The following is a 27,408-nucleotide window of genomic DNA, read 5'->3' as shown; positions in this document are numbered from 1 at the left end:
ATATTTTAGGGGGAGCAATGTATTTTTAATAATATGCTGATGTTTTTTCAAATGTAGGTTTGCAACTTTTTTATTTTGGTGACCCACATGTGGGTTGCAACCCATGAATTGATAATGACAGCCTTGTATATTTTACTTCCTCTCTGAAGAGATTTTGGTGTGATATTTATTTTTTTACTTTGATTAACTGTGCCTGATTTTCATCTTGCTGATGTTGATTTCATTTGAGTCTTTGGACATTTACAAGCAAACCAATTTACCAGTCAGTCCTGGGATGTGGTTTAGGGAATTGATGAGGGGTCTTTATTGCTGTGTCTCCGCTGGTACAACAAGGATGCAGAGTTTGTGTCTACTGATGCACAGTTTGCATGTCTTGTCGATGTTGGTGACTGCTGTACAAGTTTAAGGCCCATACTTTAAAATTGCATCTTCAATGATATGAAAGCATTTTCATGAATATTTGGATATAGTTTTGTGTGGTCAGTGGAGAGTTAGTTAAGACTGCCTTTTCATTGAGTGGATTGAATATGGGTGGATTTTACAATCTTCTCACAAACTCAGTGGTAATAAATTTTTAAAATGTCTATGCTGATCTGCAAGCATTGAATTGATTGGGGCTGGAAAGTATCCGGTTTTGAATTTAGGTTGACTGGACTTGCATCATCTTACATTTACATTGTGCCTTTTAAAGCAATGAAATGTTCACAAGGCGTTTCGCAGAAGCATCTGCCACGGAGATGCCAAGGGAATTACAGGGAGAGATGCCAAAAACCTGGTCAAGGAGAGAGACTTGATGCTGCTTATTGTAGAAAGAGTGGAAATGAGGCTGAGGTATAAGAGATAATTCCAAAATTTAGTGTTTAATCTAGAAATGGTTCGGCATTTGTAGAGCTCATGGAAGTTAAAGATGAGAATGAGTATTTCAATTGTGGGATATGAACCAAGGAAACTATAAATTTTGCAGCTGTTGCTTACCAGGGTGCCAATGCAGGTTAGTTAACGTTAGAGTGAGGGAGAATGGATATGTTATGTGGTTTAGGATATGGGTGTCAATTCTAGGTGAGCTGGTGTTTATGCCGATTGGCAAAAAAGTGCATTGGAATAACAAGGCCTCGGATAACAAAGGCACGAATGGGATTTTCAGCAGATGACCTATTTCCAGGTTCTAACAAAGTGTCCTAGATGTAAAACATTGTTTGTCATTTCACAGATGCTGCCAGACCTACAGTGTTTCCAGTATTTTCCGTTTTTATTTCTGTGAACAGTTTTCCATAGCCTTAGTTTCTTTTCAAAGAAAAGGGGTTGGTGATGAGGAAACATTTGTACCTGGTGGGATATAAACTACAATCTATTTTTGTCCGTATTTATCTGTGGACGGCTTGATTGTATTCATGTATAGTTCTCTGACAGTATACCACACAAACAAAAGTATTTCACTGTACCTCGATACAGGTGATAATAATAAACAAAACTATGTTAGTCAACCTATGTGACAATTTAGAGACTAGACCTCGAACGTGAATGGTGAGTTGTGCTCGGTGTCAACACTATACACATGAAACTGATGCTGTGGTTTCAGATATTTTTATCGAGGCAGCATATTATTGAGAAATATAAGACAGGAGAAATCTTCTTGGAGAATACCAGAGAAAATGGTGAGGTGTGGGAATGGAAGTCATTATAACTGATTCTTTTGCTAAGTCTAGGTAGATAAGAATAGAACTAAGCTTGTGGAGTTTCAGCTACCTGTATGGAAAGAAACTCTACTGTATTGCGGTTATGGGTGTTAATGGCATGCTTCTGTTTAGTAAATTTTGCATATTTTAAGAACTGATTTTTAAAAATTGGTCAGTTTGGTATCACACTGCAGTTATGTGATTTGAAATTTCGGTATCTTTGCAAAATTCCCCTGGAACATGACTCTAGAGTTACACTGTAATAAAATGGAGCTGCAGATGCTGATTTATACTAAAGGTAGACACAAAATACTGGAGTAACTCAGCAGGTCAGGCAGCAAAGATGGACACAAAAGCTGGAATAACTCAGCGGGACAGGCAGCATCTCTGGAGAGAAGGAATGGGTGATGTTTCGGGTCAAGACCCTTCTTCAGACTAGTTAGGGATAAGGGAAACGAGAGAAATAGACAATGATATAGAGAGATAAAGAACAACGAATGAAAGATATGCAAAAAGTAACAATGATAAAGGAGACAGGCCATTGTTAGCTGTTTGTTGGGTGAAAACGAGAAGCTGGTGTGACTTTGGTGGGGGAGGGATAGAGAGAAAGAGGGAATGTCGGGGTTACTTCAAGTTAGAGAAATCAATATTCATACCACTGGGCTATAAGTTGCCCAAGCAAAATATGAGATGCTGTTCCTCCAATTTGCGTTTAACCTCACTCTGACAATGGAGGAAACCTAGGACAGAAAGGTATGTGTGGGAATGGGAAAGAGAATTAAAGTGTTTAGCAACTGGGAGATCAGGTAGCTTCAGGTGGACTGAGTGAAGGTGTTCAGTGAAACGATCGCCCAGGCTACGTTTGGTCTCGCCGATGTATAAGGGTCCACATCTTGAACAATGGATACAGTAGATGAGGTTGAACGAGGTGCAAGTGATCCTCTGCCCAACCTGAAGGACTGTCGGGGTCCCTGGACAGAGTCGAGGGAGGAGGTATAGGGACAGGTGTTGCACCTTCTGTGGTTGCTGGGGAAAGTACCTGGGGAGGGAGTGGTTTGGGTGGGAAGGGATGGGTTAATCAGGTCTCCGCAGAAGGCGGAAAGTGGTAGAGAAGGGAAGATGTGACTAGTGTTCAGATCCCGTTGGAGGTGCTGAACATTTCGGAGGATTACGTGTTGTATGCAATGGCTAATGTGGTGAAAGGTAAGGACTAGGGCGGCTCTGTCTCTGATGCGATTAGGGGGAGGGGGAGCGGGAGCAAGGGCGGAGCTGCAGGGCACCGAGGAGACACGAGTGAGGGCTTCGTCTATGATGGGAGATGGAACCCTCATTCCCTAACGAATGAGATCTCGGATGTCCTGTATGGAACACCTCATCTTGAGCGCAGATGCAGTGTAGACGGAGGAATTGGGAGTAGGGAATTGTCTTTGCAGGAAGCAGGGTGGGAAGAAGTGTATTTGAGATAGTTGTGGGAGTCAGTAGGTTTGTAATAGACATCAGACGATAGTCGATTTCCTGTGATGGAGACTGTGAGATCAAGACTGTGGTCAGGTAGCATGTCTAGAGAAAATGAATAAGTGATGATTTGGGTCAGGACCCTTCTTCAAGACTGAAATGTCACTGATCCATTTTCTCCAGAGATGCTGCCTGACCCGCTGAGTCACTGCAGCAGTTTATCTATCCAGTTATACTGTCAGTTGTCAAATTCACAGAAATGGCACCATAATTGGTCCCAAAAATGATACAAAGACGAAATCCATATTGCATCTCTTTTTTAAGTGGGACATTTGACCCTTTCTACTGGTTGCCTAATCTAGCTGAGGTAGATTTATGGATACACCGGGAAGCTATACTTTTACGATAACCTGATTTGTAACATTGTTGAATAAAGCAATGATGCAAGCAAATAATAAAAGTGAAGACGGTGCTGCGTTTTTGCATGGAATCATGCCAATGAAAAGTCTATCAGAAAATTTACCTAGTGAGATCATTAGTGATTTTAATACCATTTAAGGTTTTGGAGTTATGGGTTTAATGTTTAATATTTGCAGATTATTTTTGAAACCTCTTCACCTACACAAGAATCTGGTGAAGAACATGGTTTAGCCGTTTTGGCTTTTCATACTTTTATTTAGGACACCCAGCCCTACTACCCATCACTACCCTACTACCCAGCCCTACTACCCTACACACATCACTACCATTTTCCAACTGTTGATGCAGGTCTGGACCCAACTAAGAGGAAAACAAGATCAGAAAAGGATTTTTTACTGCTTTTTAACCCTTTGTATGGAGCTGCAGTACAGACGAGAGAGAGTGAGAGTAAGCTTATAATAAGATATAATAAGCATAGTTTCATTAAACAAAAATCAGATTATGAAAATTTTGTTCTTTCAGTTGATCATTGGGGCAAAATAAAAACTAACAAAGACGTTTTAAGTTGCATTTAAATTTTAGGCGGAACCTTTTTAGTGTAGACTGTTTAAGGTGCCTTAAATCTTGCTAAACATTGGCCTTGCTCTGTTTCACATTTCCCTTTAAGATTCATCAACCAGGTTTTGCCAAATTAGTCCTCTTCCCACATGAAATGTTCATTGTTGGGCCAAATTGGAAAAAAATGTGAAGAATAGCTGCACAGTGCTTCAATATTTATTTAACAATTTGTATGGGTTTCAGTAGAAATGGTAAGGTCTTTGACATGTGGTTTGGCGTCACTTAAGAGCCTAAAATATTCTCTATTGCCTTTTCCTGTGGTTTGGATGATGGTGTTGTGTGGAAGTAGTTTAGTCCCTTATGGGAGAGTGAAGGAGAAGTTTCTCGTGGTTACAATTATTTGGCACTCCCTAGCATGAGCAAGATTCTCAAAGGCTTATGTACGGATTGTTTTAATTTCTTCAGATTTGGAATCCTATATGGATAAATAACATTTATGTCTAGTGTGTTTGGTGTTCTGGACCTGGGCAACAAAAACTAGACAACATTCAGGCATGGCTGATAATGGCAAGTATATTTGTACTAAAAAAAGGCTGCAAAACTGCCATCATATTAATAAGAGTGTCTACCTTCAATGATCAATTGCATTAGCATCATCAAAATCATCCTATCGATATTGTGCAGGTTACTATTGACTGGGATCTCGATTACACCAGCTCCATAAATAACACTTTATAATGCAAGTTAGAGGCTGGGAATGTCTTGCAATGAGTGGCTCAGCTTGGGACACCCCAAAGCCTTGCATCTATCAACAAGTCACAAGTCAGGTGTACAAATACATGCTATCTAAATGTGCAGCACCAACATCTTTAAGAGGGCCCATACCATTCAGGCCAAGCAGTTCACTTGATCTGCACCCCAAAACATTGACTCCCTCCAACTCTATCACATAGTGGCTGCAATGTATCCCAGCTACAAAATGCTGGGATATTTTGTATATTCACCTGTCACCTGTCTTGGCTATTCTGACAGAAGTGCCTAGACTCACCAGCTCCATTTGGACTTCTCAACTCCCCCATCAGGACAGAGGACAAAGGTAGCAGGTGAATGGGAATGCCACCACCTACAGGTCCCTTCCTGGTAACATTTCATCCTGATTTGGAAATATATTGTTGGATTCAAATTTTTGAACTCCCTTTCTAACAGTAGGGATATCTTGTCCAGAAGGTGCCTCATCACCATCTTACCAAAACCATTAAGGAATGAACGATAAATGCCAGCAATGCCCAGATCCCCCCTAAAAAAACACATGGAAAGAGTAGGAGTGATCTGAAAAGTCATGGAGAACCATGACTTTTGGCAGTGATGGAAGTACAGTTTGCATATTTTAAAATTGAAATTTGATGATTTTCGTGGTGGTTAGGATGTGTTGGAAACACACAAACAGGTTCAGTCAGAAAAACATGCCAGAGAATGTGAGGAGCCCCTGTGCCATAGGAAAAGTTTTTAAAAGGGAATTGAACATATTGGCGTTGTCTTAATAATTGATGTTAAAGGAACATTCCAACCAGTACTTCATGAGCTGAGCAGTCAAACACCACCTTGGCAATGAGAGGCAAAGAGCTAAAGCTGGATGTTTTCACATCAATTTATCCTGGGTAAAGTAATGTCTTAATGGAAAACAATGTTCACAGCATTATGTGATTTGTACGAGTGTGTGCTTCTCTCATGGCTCAGCCAGATTGGAATCCTCTGCTGTGCTGTAGTGACGTATTCTGCAGAGGCAACTGACATTTATTTAAATCACACGATGTAGGAGATCTGAACAGGTTTTCCCATTCATTGTGCAATCATCTATTTTGCATATAAAAACCGGAGTAAAACAGACGAATGTTATTTGAAGTTCGGCATTTTTTGAAAAACAGATTCTTCAAACAGTATTTCCATTGGAAGCTTTGCAATGGCTGGGTGTTTTTCCAAATCTGTACACACTATATCCTTGCATGGTACTTTTGTAAACTAAAATTTAACTATGCAGTTTGTAAGAATATATTTTATTGCATTGTTTGCTTTTTGCTTAATGATGTAATAATATTTGTACCTTTAGGTGACAATTTATTCTCTTTATTTTACAGAATGGGCATGGAGTGTCAGAGGAGATGGCAGATATTCCATCGCAGGTATTGATGTACAGTATGTTATAAGTGGAAGTATGTGAAAATAATTGGAGACATAAAAATTCAGTATATATAGAATGCTGCAGAATTAAAAATTCAGTTTCCAGATTAAAGTAATGATGGGAGCAATACTCTATTGCCAGGTGTCTCACCAGTTTAAAAATCTGTTATTGATACTGTTTAGGAAAGAAAGGCACTATGTAATCTGGAAATCAGAAATAAAAATACAAACTTGGGAGTGCATCTGTAGGGAGAGAAACAGAGTTAACATTCACCACAATGACCTTTCATTGGAATTGGAAAATGTTTTGGATACACAGATTTCAGTTCAAAAAGGCAGGCAAGTGTAAGACGAAAGAAGTCGTTAATAGGCTAAGTAAGCAGATAATCCAATGGTGAAGAGGTAATTGGGAGAGCTGGCATCTGAAACTACAGCAGGAAACACTAGATGTGAAATCTTGACAATTATATTTTTCCTTTCACTGTACTACTTTAACTTCTTTGTACCCTTCCAAAACCAGAAAAGGATTTAATTAATCTCCTATTTTCATGGCATCTTCTGCCATTTCTGATGCTTCCAAATTGATACTGCTATCATACACATCTTCCCCTTCCCTTGCCTTCCAGTGTTCAGATGCAATATCTCCATCAATACCCATTCTTCTTCCTTTGCATCATAGGAGATGCATTGTCTCAAATTTCCCCGCTTTCAACGTTGTAAACAATTTTCCAGGTGAAATAGTTGTTTGTTTACATCTTTCAGTTCCCTGCTCACAATGTGGCTTCCTTCATATCGTTGGGACCAAATGCAAACAATCCTGAGCTTCTGGCCCCGTGTCACTTAAAACATTGGTTCCACTCCCTCTCTGATCTTTTTACATGACAACCCCACCTCCTTCCCCTTGATGCTTGATATAAGCATGGAGAATAGCACAGCATCTTCCAAACTTAGCATTTCATTTTAGCAGTTAAGATACTGAAAATTTCCAGCCTTTTCCGATTTCATTTCTCACATGAATGGTGGGTTGTTCCCTTAATCCCTCATGATAGTGGTGGTTTGGGGAGGAGGAACATTGTGGATTGACACCGAAAAAAATAAATTACTATTGTGGATAGAAAAAAAGTGTTTCCTTTTTAGAATATGAGCATATCTTTAAATGAGTAATTTTATCTCGCCTGCTTTCCAATCTCTCTCAGTTCTTGCCTGTTCATTCTTTTCTTCCTCTATTCATTTCCCCTGAGCCTTAAACCCGTTGATTGTACAGCTTTCCCAATTCCAATCAAAGGTTATCAGTGTGCAATATAACAATTTCCTTGTCCACAGATGCTACCTGAGCATTTCTAATATTTTCTTTTATTGTTGCCACATATCTTTTTAATAGAATGCATGTCCATCTGTACTAGATGTTTAATACATCTTCATCGCACTGCTGCCTTACACTACCCTCCTTTGTACCTACAACACAACCAACTTTCACATCATCTGTAAATTTACTCACCATATCTTCCACAAATTGCTCACTGCTCACAAATGCTTGGTCAAGAAAACCCCTGACCACTTCTTCATGGATGCACTGCCTTTATAACGCACATCGTTGCCATCATTATTCCAAATATCATTTTACGACTTGAAAAGTTGCAGCAATTAATTAACAGTATATGGTGTTGGTTTTAAAATAAAGTTACAACAGACTTGAATGAAAATAAATTCAGTAAACAAATTAGTATTTTGTAACATAGATTCAGACCTCGGTGATTCAAGAGCTAGTCTGGAAGCTGCAATGTTCAGAGTATCTGCCTTCATCACATCCCCAGACAGAAGATAAGTTTTACTCCGATCCCTTTTATAGCTCACCTTAAACCCATGCCGCCTCATCTTGGACTCTTATCTTCTCATCTTCGATTCTTAAGGATTCTTGGCTGAAATGTTCCAAGCCAGGCAACATCCTGGTGAATTTCCTCTGTATCCTCTCCAGTGCAATTACGTGCTTTGTATAGCGTGACGATTCGAACAAAAAACTCCCAAGATTGACCTAAACAAAGTTTTATAAAGTTGTTTCCCGACTGTGATACTCTGTGCCATGTCCAATGTAAATATCCCAAATGCCTTCCTCTAGGATCTATAACTTGTTACACCTAGGTCCTCATTAACACTCCCTTGGGCCCCACAATTTTCTGCAAATGGTCTATCCCCTCCCAAAATACATCACCTCGTTCTTGAATCACCGAGATATAGAAGACTATGGATGGACGTACGATCTGCTGTATGACTTTATGACTTGATGGTGATAATTGTGCAAAATAAATGAATGCTTCACTTGTGAAACTTTTTCACAGTAAGTGTGCACTTGCACTGTAATGAATAATTTATTTTTTTATCATGTCTCGATCTGAGGCAGGGAAAGTAAACATTATACAATCGTCAACAGCCTTTTGTAATGTGATGAACTTCTTTAAACCCAGATTTGTGTGTCATACAATTACTGTTACATAATACATAATGTGTTCCCTTTTCAATTTCAATAGGCAACTTCTGCGCAAATAATTCGCTTGTGAATTAAACTAAATAAATTTAGGTAGATATGATTTAATGCTGGTTCAGTTTCTACAATTGGCAGCTGGGAACTTTATAGTGCTTGGAGTGTCCATTATCGCTAATGTAACAGCATTAGTATTGGAGAATGTTTCCGAGTAATTTTAAACTAGAAATCCTGGTGCCAGCAGTTGCCTTTATTGATGTCCACATGTCTTCTCAAATACTATTTAGGATTGTAGCACTACCTTTTTAAAAAAAATTGTATTGGCAAGGAAACTTGAAGCAATTCTCAGAAATTATTACAATCATTGTTCTCCAGCAATTCAGATCAATAATAAGCTATATATAAATCTCTTTAAAGGTACGTTGGATTTCTCTTTTTACACCGGTCTTTGATCTTTAAAAAAAAAAGGACCAATGTACTGTGGTTTAAGAACTTTATTTCCCAGCAGAAAGTTGAACATTAGGCTCAAAAGTGCTCTCAAACGCATTGGGCTAGGTACTGGGATGGAGTGCCATTGTTCTGATATGTTTCATGCCAACCTTGTTTTGTTTTGCTGGTTTAGAATTTCCAAAGACTGTAACAGTTTAAAATACAGATGCAGAAATTAATTGAAAGAGAAATACTGCTGGTTTTGGAAATCAGAAATGAGAACTGAAACATCCTGAAAATATTTGAGATAAATATTTTGGATTTTTAACCTTGCTTCAGAGCTTGATAAAAGCTTATAGAAATTGATAAGTGTGTAAACCACAAAGTGCTGGAATGACTAAGCGGGTTAGACTGCGTCTGTGGTGGGAATTATATGTTTGCTTGTGTGTCTACAGATGCTGCCTGACCAACTGAGTACTTCCACCATTTTGTTTACATTTTGATATGATAATTTAAGTAGAAAGTTTTGTTTCCATAAAATTAATGTGTCCTTGTACTTGTAGCTTGTTCAGATGAATATTGATATAAGCTTGGCTGCTGACATCCCCTCATTTTGCAAAATAAGTATTATGAGTGGGTGCTAAATGGATACCGCAACACTCTTACACTAGAATCATTGCTTTCCATATGGAAATGCAAATTCTATTTTTTGTTTTCATACACAATCCGCTCATTTATAATATCAGTCCTTATTGACAGTAACCTTTCCTACTTGCATCATATGGTGTGAGCTTTTAATTCAAGTGGGTCATGAGAGCCATTGACATCTAATGAATAATATGGGGAAAAAACAGAATGCTTAATTAAGTGCTTTAGTTTCGATATTTCACTCTATTGTAAGGAATCAATTCTCTTGTGGATAGACGAGGAAGGAGATAATAATGTGATAGAATTTTTCATGTAAGTGCAAAAGTATCACAAAATTGCAAATTTGCAGATGATACAAAGCTGGGTGGTAGTGTGAAATGTGAGGAAGATGCTATGAGGTTGCAGGGTGACTTGGACAGGTTGTGTGAGGGGGCGGATGCATGGCAGATGCAGTTTAATGTGGATAAGTGAGGTTATCCACTTTGGTGGTAAGAATAGGAAGGCAGAGTATTATCTGAATGGTGTCAAGTTAGGAAAAGGGGATGTACAACGAGGTCTGGGTGTCCTAGTGCATCAGTCACTGAAAGGAAGCATGCAGGTACAGCAGGCAGTGAAGAAAGCCAATGGAATGTTGGCCTTCATAACAAGAGGAGTTGAGTATAGGAGCAAAGAGGTCCTTCTGCAGTTGTACAGGGCCCTAGTGAGACCGCACCTGGAGTACTGTGTGCAGTTTTGGTCTCCAAATTTGAGGAAGGATATTCTTGCTATTGAGGGCGTGCAGCGTAGGTTTACTAGGTTAATTCCCAGAATGGCGGGACTGTCATATGTTGAAAGCCTGGAGTGGCTAGGCTTGTATACACTGGAATTTAGAAGGATGAGAGGGGATCTTATCGAAACATATAAGATTATTAAGGGGTTGGACACGTTAGAGGCAGGAAACATGTTCCCAATGTTGGGGGAGTCCAGATCCAGGGGCCACAGTTTAAGAATAAGGCGTAGGCCATTTAGAACGGAGATGATGAATAATTTTTTCAGTCAGAGAGTTGTAAATCTGTGGAATTCTCTGCCTCAGAAGGCAGTGGAGGCCAATTCTCTGAATGCATTCAAGAGAGAGCTAGATAGAGCTCCTAAGGGGGATGGGGAGAAGGCAGGAACGGGGTACTGATTGAGAATGATCAGCCATGATCACATTGAATGGCGGTGCTGGCTCGAAGGGCTGAATGGCCTCCTCCTGCACCTATTGTCTATTGTCTAAATTGTTGGTAAGTAAAATTTTAAATTTAAATGAAGCAAGCTATGCATTTAAAGCAGTTTGCAAGATAAAATGTCTTGCCTTGCAATATTTTTTAATGCAGCAAAAAATCTATTAATATGAGGTAATTAGTGCAACTCTTATGTTACCATAAGTGCAACTCTTATGTTATGTTACAAAGAAGGGTCTCGACCCGAAACGTCACCCATTCCTTCTCTCCCGAGATGTTGCCTGACCTGCTGAGTTACTCCAGCATTTTGTGAATAAATACCTTCGAGTGCAACTCTTATGTTACCCTCATGGTATATTACTGTCTAAAGAAGTCAGCAGGGAAACCATGATTTTATTCATGGTAACACTGGAGAGTATACCATGTAAACTTTTGTTTAACAAGAGAATGAAGAATAAACCTGCAAACTGTAGACAAGGCACTCCATTTCATTTGGGCACAGTTTTTTGAAATGTACAATGGAGATCTTAGTGAAGTTAATCATGGAAATGGATGTGGCCAAAATAGCCATTTTTGATTTGTTTCTTGCTTATTTCATCTTTGTATAAATTTTCAGGCTGTCTTTATGCATGCCGTGGTATAAATGTCACACTGTGGAATCTGGTTGAAACATTCTTGCATCATATTTAGCAGTTAGAATTGAGCAATGGTGTTTATTGGAGATAGATTTTCCGTTTCATTCATCTGTATTTCCATTTTATTCAGTTGTAAACAATACGATTCTTCTCCACAAACACCCTAATATCCCTCCATTTTTATGGTGGTCTCAATTAGCATTCTACAGATCCAGTCATGAGAGTACTTAAATCCATCTCAAGTTGACCAGGTCTAATACCTGGGTGATCTTTTATTATTTATGTTTATAGGCAGAGTATTGCTACATACAGATACCTACCAGTTGGCAGAGTGGGCAACAAAGAGAAAATAGAATGGTGATATGCTGACCCATGAGTGCAATGCCCATGGAGTGTGGACTTTGGCGAGTAAGGGATTTAAGTTGCTAATTGTAAAATTTCGACTTGTTTAATTGTCAAAATAAATGTATCTGTTTAGTGAGCTTAATTTAAGCTGAAGGAGGCAGCGCAGGGTGGTGGAGATCTATGCACTCCTATGTCCTGGCCCTCCATATAGTCAAAAGAACACTTGTCAGTTGGAGCAACTACTGCTCCAGATTTTGGAACTTGGTAGCAGCTGACATCACGTGCGAGGCTAAGTGTTTTGTGGCCAGCATCTTTCAGGAGGTGGTCTCCTTGCTTGTTCTATCATATGATGTAACCATGCATCAGAAGTCATCACATGGTGAATGCAATTCTTAAAGGTATATACATGCTCAAAATAGACTGCATTCTCTGCATGATATAATATGCCATTTCTATCGCTGGGGGGGGGTTGTGGGTTTTGCTACCTAATAGCATTTTGAAAGTAACCTCACCAGAAGGAAATCAGTTGTTCATGATGCGGCTTGTTGCCACTTTCTCAAGAGAAATTAGGATGGGTATTAATCCCTTGTTTCCCACACCTTCTCGACGAGCGAGATGAAGCAAATTTAACTAACTGCAGATCTTATTTCTGTTAAAAGTTTAATTGATATTTTGGTCGTTATATCCACTGGTGTGCGCATAACCTTTAAAAGCATGTTCAATATTTTGTTTCTAGGTTTGGTATTTGGAAAGATTCATTTGTTATTTAGAAAGGTATTTGTGTTTCAGTTTTGTATGACTAATACTACAGTCTTAAAATGGTCTGTTAAACTGGGTGAGGCCACTTTCTGGATCTGGTAATTGATCAAAGGTTAGTACAAGGTGAAAGAAAGTTGGCAGTTAGCCTGTAAAATGTATTTAAAAAAGATAAGAATTCTTTTGAGTTGCAAAGCATTGGCAGATTTGCTGGTACATAATGTTTAACTAAATGGGCATCAAAATGCTAGGCGTGAACAGCTAATCTGTCAGAAGGTTGATTTAATATTCTGTGTTGATATTCATGGTTATTAATCTATTTTTGTCTGATCTGCACATTTAACATGAGTTTGGATGTCCATTATTTGAAAAGAGAAGTGAGTTCTGACATTGACCTCTTTTCTCACATCTGGGCATCCATCATATTCTGTTAAATCTTTGTAGGTTTTATCTGAGTAACAGTGTTCATTTAGTTAATGCTTGTTGATTGGTGTGGTGACTAATTTGCTGCTGTACATTTTTTTTAAAGTTTGTTTGGCTTTCCTCACAACAAGAAGCGATAAGCCTATCCTTAACGTGTACAAAATCATGAGAGGAATAGATCAGGTGGACGCACAGAGTAAGGGAATCAAGAACCAGAGGACATAGGTTTAAGGTGAATGGGGAAAGATTTAATAGGAACCAAAAGGGTAACTTTTTCACATAGGGAGTGGGGGGTGTATGGAACAAGTTGTCGGAGGAGGTAGTTCAGACAGGTAGTCTCACAAAATTTAAGAAACATTTGCGCAAGTATGTGGATAGGACAGGTTTAGGGGGATAAGGGCCAAATGCAGGCAGGTGGGATAAGTATAGATGGGACTTGTTGGTTGGTGTGGGTAAGTTTGGTGGAAGGGCCTGTTTCCACATTGTATGACTCTAGGACTTGCTCAGTGTGGCACAGAGACTGCAGTCTGGGAATTGTTTACTGGGAGCTCTTTGGTGGTATCATTGGTGATTATTAGTCTTTGTAAAAGACAGTGGATCAAATACCCTGTAGACCTCAGTAAATACGTTGACAATCATCTGAAGATCCATTTCTGAATGACGTGCTACAGATGTTATCAATGTTCTGAAATAAAGATTGGAAATGCTGGGAAAAATACTGAGCAGGTCAAGTCACATCAAGAGAGAGAAATGGTCGATGCCCTTCCTATTTGTAAGCTTTCCTAGTTTTGATTAATGTTTTAATTTGCAGAATAAGGGAAGGTTGAGGAAAATAGACAATGTTAATGGGTGATTGAATATGACAATACAAATTGAGAGCATGAATACGCCACTAGGGCCATTGAGCCAACACCACTATTCAATTAGATTGTGACTGATCTGAATCTCTGTGGCGGTGCCCGGGGATTAGGCCACTCCCTGGGTCATCCACCTCGGCACTGAGTGGACAGGGCTGGGGAGGGGTCCGGAGCTACGGGGTTTGCCTGAAGGGGCTAGAGTGAACTCGTGCGGGAAACTGAAGAGAGTGAATGTTCTGATGCTACATTAAAATTACTGTTAATCCTTACCTGGCGTCTTGACTGATTCCTGCTGCATCCAGACCCACTACACCTCAATATATTCCTGTGCACTGTGGTAACCTTTTGCTCCCTTGATTTCAAGTACTTATCTAGCTCTTTGAGGAAGAGGTTTCCCAAGATTTGCAACCATGAGAGAAAAGAAAATTTGCTTCATCTCCATCTTGGATGGGTTACCCTTATTTTTAAACTGTGACCCATACTTCTAGGAATTCCCACCTCAAGAAACATTCTTGTCAAGACCCTCAGGTTCTTAAATGTTTTCTTCAAGTTCCTTCTAATTCTTGTATACTCCAGAGTTTTTTCAAGTAAGACTTTTCATTGTACCTGCACCTCGCCATACCTCGCATGTGACAATAAACTCAACTTGACTTGAGGGCGTACAAATCTAGCCTGTCCATGCTTTCCTCTTAGCACAGTGTGCCCATTCTTGGTATAGTAAATGACTTTGACCTACTTCCAGTATATTGACAATATTAAAAGAGGAGACAAGCACTGTACAGTTTTTTAATTATGGTGTTACCAATGTTTTATATGACTGAAGGGTGGTGACTATATTTATACCAAATGGGTCGAGCAATGTGATAGCTTCTTCCTATAAGTGTGAAAGGCAAAGATGATTAGGGAACCTTGGATGACAGATTATTAAAGGTTTGATTATTAAATAGTGTATGACAAGTATAGACAATTGGAATTGAATAAGTTTCTGGAGGAATATAGAGGGTGAAGGAGATGTAGAGCAAGGCCATGAAATATCGTTGTCAAATAAGAATGAGGAGACATATTATAAGAATATCAGGCACAAGAATAGCCAGGGAGAAAGTGGGTCTCCTTGGGGTCCAAAGGATAACCTATGTGTGGAGCCAGGAGATGTGGCAAGATTTAGTTTTGTTTTAGTTTTAGAGATACAAAGCGGAAATGGGCCCTTAGGCCCACAGAGTCCTCATTGACCAGCGACCCCCGCACATTAACACCATCCTACACACACTAGGGACAATTTACATTTATACCAATCCTGAATGAATGCTTATCTGTATTTAACCAAGGAGAAGCTTGTTGAAGATAATAAGTTCGGGGGGGGGGGGGGGGGGGGGTACATTGAATAGTTTAGAGCACATCAGTATTAACAAGGGGGAGATGTTAGAAGGCATTGAATTCATAAATGTTGGTAAATCTCCAGGACCAGATGAGATCAAACACAAAATGTAACTTGGAAACCTACTTATGGCTCAGAATCACTCAGGGTGGTTGAGTTTATGAAAGTTTGAAGAATATTATGGAATGATCAACAAACAGGGATTCCTCTTGGAAAAGTATGTCCAAGATTGTAAGTCTCAGTTACTGATTGGACTTAACTCTGGACCCTTCAATAAAGGCAGTTCTCGCCTCCACAACAATGAATTGCTGCTGATTTGATTGATTAGAACATTTCTTTTTCTGGCAAGAGGAACAAAGGTTAATTTGAGGTGGAAGAAGATGAGGAAGATTAAACTTAGTCATGACAAAATCTCCCAATCTGTCGTAGAACTTCCATTATAACAGTTCTTGAAATTAGTTCTATGGCCTTGTGCCTATATCCTCATTGTTCCATATGTCTCTTGCAAGCCACTGGCTAATAATGGCCTGAGATCTAATTCCACTGACCTTCATGTTGAATTACATTTATCCATCTTTGAATACCGTTTCCAACCAAACTGTAGTTTTTAAAGATCAGTTGCGTGAAGATTTACGCTGTTCGGAAAGGTTGAAACAAATTGGTTTTACTGAGGAATGGACTTGTTTCAAACTCAGTCATGCTTTCATATAATTCATCTTTATATCTGTGCAGATGTTTTAACTTTTTTTTTCACCAAGCTTTCTTAATGTTAAATTGTAAGAGCAGCTAGTGGAATGGATTAGAATACTGACCATTTTCTATAAATATTTGCAAAGAATTATGGACTGCTTATGTGTGACCCAGTGAATCTGACGTAGGAATACCAACATCGCAGTAAACGGGATCTTTATCTCTTTGTAATTAGACCCATCTTTTGATTGCTAGTTTTTAAATATCAGGAGTTAAAGTAATATAGAGGCACAGATGAAGATAACTGCAACAGATGTTTTACTAGTAAGATTACGTCCCACCAAAAAATGAAGGGATTAATGTGGCATTGTAATGAGGTTTCCAAATCCAGGCATTTCAACCGCACTGTGAAGTGTCAATGCATTTTTGACCAGGTTGGGGTGAGAGAATTCATGCATCCCTTAATCAAATCCCCCTGAGATGAGCAGTTATTTTCTGATTACAAGAATGCTTTGTCTTGGGTGGATATAGTTGTCAGTTTTTCTAATTTATTTAAATGTCTTTGATAAATAGTTTTTGATATTCAAAATGTTTAGATTATTTAGTTTGAAAACTAACTCCATAAAGTCAAAGCTTTTTAAATTGGATTTTTAGCCAGTATCATCTATATACTAAAACTCTTGTTTGAATTCTTGTTTGTGACTGAACTTAAGCCAAAACGGTATACGATAGCGCTACAATTTTAGGCCCACCTTACTCACCATTGTCACTTTAGTGATAATGCAAGTAGTTTTATTGAAATCGGTGTTATATTTTAGAAGTTATTCACATTTTAAAGTTTAAAAGGAGGGGAGCAGGGAGGAGGGAGGGAAGGGGGGAGGAGGGGAGGGTGGGGTTGAGGAGAGAGGGGAGTGGGAGAGGACAGGGTGCTGCACCAATGCAGGAGAGGTTTGGGCCCATTTAAAGTTTAAATCTATCCTAGCGGGGGAGGGAGGTGGGAGGAGGATAAGGGGGATGGTGTGGGGGGGGGAGGGGAAGGGAGGGGCAGAAAGCAGAGGGAGGGGGAAGGAGGGAGGGAGGGAGATGGGAGGGGGAGTGGGGGGGGGAGAGGGGAGGAGAGAATGAGGGAGGAGAGAATGAGGGAGGAGAGAATGGGGGAGGAGAGGGTGCTGCACCAATGCAGGAGAGGTTTGGGCCCAACGGGTCCACTTGGTCTAGTTTTACTTAAAATCAACAAAATCATTTCTGCAACTTCCCAGCACCCCAATTCAGGGTGCTCTAATCACAGGATAAGGACACCTATTTAAGACTGAGATGAACATTCTGTCAAAGATTGTGACTTAAGTCCCAAACCTGAAACATTAACTGTTTCTCTCTTCACAGATGCTATTTGAACTGTGCTTCCAACATTTTCTGTTCTTATTTCAGATTTCCAGCATCTGAAATACAATACAATACAATACAATATATCTTTATTGTCATTGTACACGGGTACAACGAGATTGGGAATGCGCCTCCCATACGATGCAATAAATTAATTAGCTAGTCAGTATTAATTTAAACAACCCAATGAAACAAATTAGAACAGTTTTAAAACAGAATAAAGTGCAAGTAGATCTGTGCTGGTTCACTGTGCGATGTGACCATCCGGCTCAGCAGGACCGGTTCGTAGCAGCTATGGCTCTGGGGATGTAGCTGTTCCTGAGTCTGGAGGTGCGGGCGTAAAAGGCCTTGTATCGTCTGCCCGATGGTAGAAGATCGAACAGACTGTTGCAGGGGTGTGAAGAGTCTTTGTGGATGCTGGTGGCTTTTCTGAGGCATAGTGTGTTGTAGATGCCCTCCAAGGCTGGTAGCTGTGTTCCGATGGTCCTCTGAGGTCTATGGACTACCCGCTGAAGAGCTTTCCTCTCTGCCTCCGTACAGCTGAGATACCACACAGGGATGCCAAGTGTTAGAATACACTCTATGGTGCCACGGTAGAAGGTCGTCAGCAGCTGTTGGGGTAGACCAGACTTTTTCAGTGTTCTTAGGTAGAACAGTCGTTGCTGTGCCTTCTTGACCAGCGCAGCAGTGTTATTGGACCATGTTAGGTCCTTTGAAATGCGAGTGCCCAGAAACTTGAAGCTGGACACTCTCTCCACACTGTCCCCATTGATAAAGATCGGGGCGTATTCCCCGTTGTGTGACCTACGGAAGTTGATGATCAGCTCCTTGGTCTTGGTGGTATCTAGGGACAGGTTGTTATCAAAGCACCAGTCCGCCAGGTTCTGCACCTCCGCTCTGTATTTTGTTTCATCACCGTTGGTGATCAGCTCGATCACCATTGTGTCGTCTCCAAACTTGACAATGGTGTTGATGTTGAATGCAGGAACACAGTCGTGTGTGAAGAGGGATTAGTGCATGGGGCTCAAAACACAGCCCTGTGGTGTGCCGGTACTCAGGGTGATAGTGGAGGACAGGTGCGGGCCCATTCTCACTGCCTGCAGTCGCTCCAGCAGGAAGTCCAGGATCCAGTCACATAACGACGAGCTGAGGCCTAGCTGGTGGAATTTGGTGATGAGCTTGGTGGTGATGACCGTGTTGAAGGCAGAGCTATAATCAATGAATAGCGTCCTCACGTAATTGCCCTGTCTCTCCAGGTGAGTCAGGACAGTGTGAAGAGCCAGAGAGATGGCGTCCTCTGTGGATCTGTTTGCCCTGTATGCAAATTGATGTGGGTCCAGTGAGTCAGGGATGCTGGATTTGATGTGTGAGAGGACCAGCCTTTCAAAGCACTTCATGACTATAGGAGTTAGGGCAACCGGACAGTAGTCGTTCAGGTTGGTGATCTTTGCTTTTTTTCGGCACCGGCACTATGGTAGCCGACTTCAGGCACTTGGGGACCTTAGCCAGAGATAATGACAGGTTAAAGATCCTGGTGAATACCTCAGCCAACTGTTCAGCACAGTCCCTAAGTACCCTTCCTTGAACTCCATCCGGGCCTGCAGCCTTGCATGGGTTGACCCTTTGCAGAGCGCGTTGTACTTCCTGTATGCTCAGTTGCAAGACCAGTCCCTCCGCCTCGGCTGGGGTTCTTCCACTCAAGGTGGTGTTGCCAGTTTTGAAGCGGGCAAAGAAGGTGTTTAGCTCGTTGGTTAGTGTGATATCGCTGTGGGGGCAGGCAGGGCTGCTCTTGTAGCCAGTGATGTCCCTGCCACATGCTTCTGGTGTCCGTGGTATTGAAGTGGTCTTCCACCCGTTGCCTGTGGGTGTCTTTGGCCCTTTTAATACCTTTGTTCAGGTTTGACCTGGCAACACTGTATGCTGAAGTGTCACCAGATTTAAAGGCATTGTTGCGTGCCCTCAACAGGTTCTGTACCTCCTTATTCATCCAGGGTTTCCGGTTTGGGAACATCTTTATTTCCTTGTCCTCCGTGACATTCTCCACACAGCAGTTGATGTAGGAGAGCACAGTGGATGTGTATTCCTCCAAGTCCTGTTGTGCAAACAGGTCCCAGTCGGTGCGATCAAAGCAGTTGTGGGGTGGCGTCCTCAGGCCATATTTTGACCGTCTTTATTGCAGGTTTGGTCTTGCGGATGAGGGGTTTGTATGCGGGCAGTAGAAGCAGTGAGAGGTGATCGGATTGTCCCAGGGTGGGCACGGGAGAGCTCTGTAGAAAGGTGGGAGATAATAGGGCAGGAGGTGTTGCACGTCCTGCATTTTTTTACAAGCGGTCATAAGATGTCGACTTGATATTGGTGGAAATAGAAGAGGAAACTGGATGGCGCAGACTTTTTGAAATGCTGAAATGGTATAGACAGGAATGATTGGCCTGGAAGTGGTAATACGTTGAAGGTGTCTGAAAATAGCGAGTAGTTGCAGCTTTCTAGCTGAGAGGCAACAAGATGAGAGTAGAAATGCAGAGAAAGGTACATACAGTTCAGAGCCATCAACTATGATGGAGGAAAATAACATTTGAAGAGGAAAGGCTTGATCATAAAGGGATGTTTATTACCACTAGTGTGGAATGCGGTGTTAGAACAGATTCAAATGTGAAACTAGGAGAATGGAGCACTAAGCCGGAGGGTAGGATCAATGTTGTCAAATTAGCTGTGAGAACCCAAGTGCTTGTAGTGGATTCTGGTTGTTAGCTTGCCCCCTGAAGTAGAAAAAGGGAAGTTGAGAAAGAAAGGGTACAGGTTGAAGATGAACTATTTGAAAGTGAGAGGAGAGTGGAAATTTGCAACAGAGATAATGAAAATATATAGAGTTGGAAACGGAACTGGATTGTCATCAAAGTTTGTGAAACCGTAATGCCTACAGTACCTCTTGCTGTCAGCACGATCAATGTTACAGCAAGGAATTATAGACAATAGACAATAGGTGCAGGAGTAGGCCATTCAGCCCTTCGAGCCAGCACCGCCATTCAATGCGATCATGGCTGATCACTCTCAATCAGTACCTGCCTTCTCCCCATACCCCCTCACTCCGCTATCCTTAAGAGCTCTATCCAGCTCTCTCTTGAATTGATGGAGGCATGTTTGAAATATTTGGTGGGGAAAGTACTGTGCTGCTATTCTGTATTTAACCACATGCTGTATTATCTCATAATTATCACAGCACATAATTTTAGCTTGGGGATCTAGTTCTGTCTTGGAAAACAATTCTTCAAATTGCGGTTAGAAAGGAAGAACATTATAAGTAGGATAAATAAGGATAGCCAGCTCATTGACATTGATCTTCTGAAATAGAGATGAAAAATTACGTATCAAAACAGGTGTAATTAGTTTATTGTCTTTTATACCAGGATGCAATGAATTTCCTTGTTCCTTGCATATTGCGTGCAGCTCAGAGGAGATAGTAAATGATAATAACGAGAGATGCAACAATAAATACAACAAATGTAGCAGATTGGAGCAAAGTTGTGCAGTCTGATGTACTACACATACTAAAGTGCAATTATGTGTTGGAATATGTGGCAGCACTTCTAGGGAGTGTGAAAGAGGTGATTTATTCAGGAGAATGATAGCTGTGGGGAAGAGGCTGTTCTTAAGTCTGGACATCTGGGGTTTTGAGCTCTTCTAGAAGGTGGAGGTGAAAAAAGGAACTGACTTGTGATAACTGAGGTAAATAAATTCTATTCAGGATGTCGATGAACCTCTTAATGGGAATTTTAATGAAATGTCCAGGGGACGGTGTCCAGTTGCTTAATTTGAATTTTTAAAGTCTGAATTAACTGGTTTGAAAAGAGACTTGTGACAACTATCGAACTAGAAGCAGAAGATATTTTGCTTTGCTAAGATAGTGACTATATATTGAAATGTGAATTTGACCTTGAACAGGCCATACTTCAAATGTATTCAGTGTACCAGACCTTTAGCGCATTAGCAGGTCAAGCAATACAAACGCATTTTAAAATAGGCTTTTGATCCAGTGTAATTGAAGAAAGGGTTTTAATGTTTTGCGTATTTTCTGCTTTCTCATCAGAGATCAGGCAGCTGCGTGAGGATCTGAAATGCATGCATTCCCTCTGAGTAATGTAAATCTCATGCATATGTGTTTATCCCTTGGTTTCATGAAATTGAAGAAATTTGTAGCATAGATGGAGGCATTCTGCTTATGTCTGTGCCCTCAGAGGAAGAGCTAATGTCAATGTCTCAGCTCTTGGTCCAAACATCTCCTTCATTGGTGTAGCACCCCCTCCTCCCCTTCACCCCTTCCCCATCCCCTTCACCCCTCCCTCTTTTTGTCCAGCATTTTGTCTCTACCTTCAGTTTTGAATAATCTGAGTATGGCCTACCCTCTCAACTGATCTAGATTATTTTGCAAATTTAGATATCCTTCCTCACGGTACACTGTACCACCAATTTCAAAACAAGAGTGAAGTCAGCACTGGTCCCTGTAGCATTCCACTGGTCATAGAAGCCAAAGTGCTTCAATGTGTTAAATCTAGCAGTTCACAGTAAATTCTGAATAGGGGTATGACATCTTATAACATCTTGTATGACATTTCCCATATGGCACATATAATTTCTGTCAATGAAATAAGGAAATTAATACTGTTCCTGGACAAATGATATGTTACTGAATGATGTGCATTTGAGGACATGTATAGGACGGCAATACATGCCGAATTACATAAAATTGAGATTGTGAAACCGAGGGACCTTGGAGTGAATGTCAACTGATCCGTAAAGGTAGTAAGATGGATCGATAAAGGGATGCTTTCTTTTAATAGCTAAGATTTCAAAATAAGAGTCGGGTTACCCTGCAGATAGACATAATGGTGTGCAGAGATCTTGTTGCCACATTATAGGGAAGATCTGAAAGCAGTGGGAGGGTTCAGAAGCGATTAATATTGCCTGAAACATTTAGCCAAAGGAAAGATTTGATAGGCTACAATTGCTTTCTTTGGAACAGAGGAGACCATCCCAAAGAGGTCATATAAAAAGAAAATCATATTCTAGAGATAAAGTACAAAACTTCTACAACACAATCCCTGGTGCATCCTGTCCCACCAGCAGTGTAAATCAACTAGAGATGGTAGTACACTCCAGTAAACCCAGTGCGGATGCATGTGTCCTTGCCAGCATTACCGTTGCAGCCCTTGGGGCCACAAAAGTTCCCACCTTCACAGTAAGGAGTTTCTCCATCGTGTTTTTGCTGTAGTCCTGTTGAATGGGATTGATATAAGGGATTGAGCAACTTGAAACATTCTTGAGGCTCTGTGGACCATTTATGGTAGCAGAAACGTTCATAATCTAACCTCATGGCCTGGCATAGATTAGCTCTCCTGTTCCATTCAAGATGGGGATTAACCATTTCTGCTCGTGAGGGCAATAATTTGGTTGACAAGTGCAGAAGAGTACGTTGGGAGCAACACGAGGAGTATCTGAAAATAATTTGTCACATTGGTGTAGTAGCAACAGAGGACTGTATATGTGCTGAACAGTATGCAGTGGGTAGTGCTAAGCCATCCCACAATCACTGGATCTGCAGTCCTGCTACATGAACGATAATGAATAGCTAAGCTAACAGGAGAACACTTTATTTTTAAAAAACCAGCAAGGCCCAGCAGGTGAATGCTAAAAATGAGGCTGAAGCACTTATAATAATTGTAACAGAAGTCGATCTATAAATAATTCCATTCACCCGATCGGATATCAATCTCTCCACAATTGCTGCCTGCCGTCATAAATATTTTCACCTTTATTTTCTGTTCTGTAAGATCCTAAGGTTCTGATGGTATGAGTGTGGAAATGATATTATCTCTGAAAATCTAGTGTCTCAGTGCTTTTAAAAATGTTATCTAGTTTGGACAGAGATACGTTGAATTATTTTCTGAGTCTTTGGAACCCTCTTATTCATCGCATGATAAAGGCTGAATCTTTTAAGGGAACTCTCTTATTCAAAGCATGATAAAGTCTGAATCTTTTAATATTTTAAGGTGGAGGTAGTTAGTAGATAAATAAGAGAGTGAAAGGTTACTTTGGATATAAATGAAGAGTGTTTAATTGTCAAAACAGCATTACATGTCTGTAAACATGGTACTCATAGATGGCACAACATACACATTCAACCAAAATATTAGTACAAAACAAAAGTCCGAAGTCTCCAGTGCAACCAAAATATTTCCTGGTTTAGTTGATATTTGTAGTATTTAAGAACCTGATGGTTGTTGGGGACAAGCGGTTCCTGGATCTGGAGATCCCAGTTTCCAGACACCGATACCTTCTTCCCGATGGCAGGAGTGAAATGAGAGCATGGACAGGGTGGTGAGGTTCCTTGATGATGCTGGATGCCCTTTTGAGGGCCACTGAAAAATCCCTTTGATGGTGGAATACAGAGTTGAGATTACAATTGGATTGGATCAGTTTTGATGTTAGACACTGCCACCTGTATATTCCACTGCTGGAGTAAATAAATATCTAAGCTATTATGATGATGAGTAAAAAGGTTAATTGATGGGGTGTAGTAAACTGGGATGCTTTGTCCCGATGTTATCCCATTTGAGAATTATTGGAATTGCACCCATTCAGATATGTGTAGAGTTTTCCATCACAGTCTTAACCTTTGCATTGTCAATGATGGAAAGGTTTTCTGGAGACAGGAGGTGAATCTGTGCTGCATTTCTGTGCCTGGGCATTTTCGTAATGATTTCTTTAGGTCCAGTTGAGTTTCAGGTCCATGGGGATTCCCAGAATATTGATGGATGGGTGGATGTTTATCAAGGGCAGGCAAGGTGATTCACTTTTATTGGAGATTGTCTTTGCCTGGCACTTGTGTGGTGTGCTTGCTTTATTTCAGCACATGCCTGAATGCTGTCTGGGTCATGCCGGATGGAGCCATGGATTGTTTCATTTACTGACGAGCTGGAAATGGAATTGGACTGTGTGTAATTATCAGTGGATATCTCCACTTCTGAACATGTGCTGGAAGGAAAACCATTGATGAAACAGCCCTGAGGAACACTTACGGTGATATCCTGGGGCTGAGAAAATTGAATTCCAATACTTCAATCATCTTCTGTGTGCGATACAATACCAATCATTGGAGCATTTTCTCTTTCTGCCCATCCACTATAAATTTTACCAAGGCATCATGCAGTCAGATGGCTATTTTGATATCAAGGATAGTCACTATCCTGATCCCTGGAACTCAGCTCTTTGGTCTTGCTTTTACAAGACTTTGGGATGTGAAGCTAAGGAGGCCTGTTGAAATCCATACTGGGCATTGGTGGATAGGTTTGTTGTGAGTAAGTGCTGCTGATGTTTCCATTACTTTGAGCATAGATTGAACTGGTGGTAATAGGCTGCGTTGTATTTGCCCTTTATTTATGAATGGAGGGTAGATTCACTTTCATCTGAGTATTTAAATTGCTCTTCATTACTTTTCTGAATGGCCACTAAACTTTCAGAGATTGTAACCATTGGTTCCTCACAGCCCAACCAGGGAACGGTACACCTGGTCAAACCAGTGAGAATTTTGTACTTTGAAATCAGTGCTCATTCTAAATTCAGGAGAATACAGGCCCAACCCCCGTATGACTAACTTTCCATCCCAGGAATCAATCTAGTAAACCTTCACTGTGTCCCTCCATTGCAAGTACAGTGAAAGTCTGATAGTCTACTGTTGGGAAATCCTGATGATTTGGTATCTGGTTCACCAAGTTATGTTTCCAGCTCTCTCTTTGACAAACTCGGGCCCCAGTTCCCGTGTCCTCATCCCGGTATCTGATTCCCCACCACATTTATTATCACACTGTGTAACCTCTTCAATGAAATAATTAATTTTAAAAGTTAAGAGCTATTAATAGAAGTGATATTTTGTGGTTCGGAAACCACCTAAGTGCTGATTGTGCTTGAGTTTTAGTTTATCCTACAGTGAGAGTAGATGTTAACACACTATTCCACATTATAGCCACACAGTGACCACATAGAGTTGAAGTAAGCTGTTTTGTACACTGTTTCCATAATCCTGTTGCAATAAAAGGCATTATAATGTTTTCTTTCCTAATTGTTTGTCGTACTGGTCTACTAGCATTCATCGTGCCGGGACATCCTGCGTGCCTCTGAGCAGCAATAATTCATTAACCTCTTGCCATTAAATTAATATTCAGCATTCACGATTGAACTCTGTTTTCCACCTATTGTGTCCTTGCATGTTCACTCAGCCTTTCTCTATCCCCCAAAACCCCTATGCTTGTTCTTCAACAACCCACACTGCCACCTAGCTTTATATTTTAAAAGCTCTGAAGCAAAATAATTGCATTATTTTTGAACAGCCTTTTTGATGTTGTTTTTTTCGCATGAGTTGCCTATTCCTGTCATGGAAATTGAAATGACAGTGGAAACTATTAATGTTTGTTGTTACATCAGGGAATTCAGAAGTTACTATTAGCAATTTCCTGCTGTTTCACTTGCTGTGTTGTTTTGTTGGCGTCTCCAGTGAATCAAAGTAAACGAATGATCTGACAAATGTGTCAAGGTGTTTTCTATTCATTGCTGAAACTATGTTGCATTGTAATAAGCTGTATTGCATTGAGCTGTAAATTTTTAATGACATTATGGGCTTGCGTTACTTGTCAGGTTCCATAAAAGATTGATTTGTTGATTATAATTTTGGTAAGTTCTATTTTCAAGGCTTAAAGTGCGATAGTTTAGCTTCTACTTTCTAACATAAAATGTACAGGCCATTTAATCCTAAATTTATGTTTCCATTTCTTAAGATCAGGAATGTTCCTGTTTCCAGTCCAATGCGATCACCATTTAACCTGATTCCATTAAGGTCCAAAAATCTATTGATCCTTTCTTGAATGACTCAACTATAGCAATCATGTGGTGGGGACCTACAAATAATTCATAGCATAAAATAAATTTCTTGTCTCTTTCCTCAGAGGTTGATCCCTTATCTATACTCAAGACTGTTCTAGGTCTTGATTGTCCTTCCAGAGTTTACTGCCAGCAATCTACACTGCAAATCTAACATTGTTTTAAACTTTAGGTGTTGGTCAAATTTAGTTAATCTTTCCTTATTGGGCTGCCTCTCATCCTTAGAATTAACTGAGAGAATCTATGTTGGATCGATTCCAAGGCAAGTGTAGCATATCCTCCTTTAAGGACAGAACAAAACTCGGCACAATACTCCAAATTAGGTTTCATGAAACCCTTTGGATTTTCAGTAAAGCTCAACATACCACCTGCCTGTGTATTAGTTTACTGTTCTTGCATTTTTATTTTCCATGTAACATCATAGAAAATTTATTGCAAAGGCAGATTTTAACCCATTTTATTTGATGGGCATGAAAGTATGACCCAGTCCTGTTTCACCTTCCAGCAGCAGCTCTGGAGCTTACTGTTACACTATTCTTCAGATACTTTTGAAATGTGAATAGGTTGGCTGCCTCTGCTTCCTTTTGAGGCCACGAGCTCTGACTCCTACCTCCACCTGGATGTTTTCATTCTCATCTGTCCCATTGTCCTATTAGTTGGTTTAAAAATCAACAATCCCTGGTTTTTGAGCCTTTTGTTGAGAAGAAATAAGTCCTTTTTATTTTATTGATTATTGTTTTCATTAATTATTATCATTTTCCTGCTCCTCCTGCAATCAATCTGAAGAAGTCCTCACCCAAAACATCACCTATCCATTTCTGCAGAGATGCCGTCTGACCCGTTGCGTTAGTCTAGCACTTTGTGTCTATCTTTGGTATAAACTAGCATCTGCACTTCCTTGTTGTAAGTTTTTTATAAACTCCGTCTTTGCCCTCATAATTTTACTTCAATTTCCATCCATTAACTTGTAT

General features: G+C 40.3%; 1 protein-coding gene across 2 annotated transcripts in view; it reads left to right on the top strand.

The window, feature by feature from the left end:
• The window catches only part of rps6ka1 (ribosomal protein S6 kinase a, polypeptide 1), a 90,888-nt gene that overhangs the window by 6,636 nt on the left and 56,844 nt on the right, over positions 1 to 27,408 (top strand). For both annotated transcript variants that reach the window (XM_078423330.1, XM_078423329.1), the window contains exon 2: positions 6,245 to 6,289. In XM_078423330.1, the coding sequence (XP_078279456.1) occupies positions 6,245 to 6,289 (45 nt within the window). The remainder of the gene's footprint in view (positions 1 to 6,244; positions 6,290 to 27,408) is intronic.

This window comes from Rhinoraja longicauda, chromosome 27, assembly GCF_053455715.1.
Source record: "Rhinoraja longicauda isolate Sanriku21f chromosome 27, sRhiLon1.1, whole genome shotgun sequence".
In the NCBI taxonomy this organism is placed as follows: domain Eukaryota; kingdom Metazoa; phylum Chordata; class Chondrichthyes; order Rajiformes; family Arhynchobatidae; genus Rhinoraja; species Rhinoraja longicauda.
This window is presented reverse-complemented; position numbering and strand designations above follow the sequence as displayed.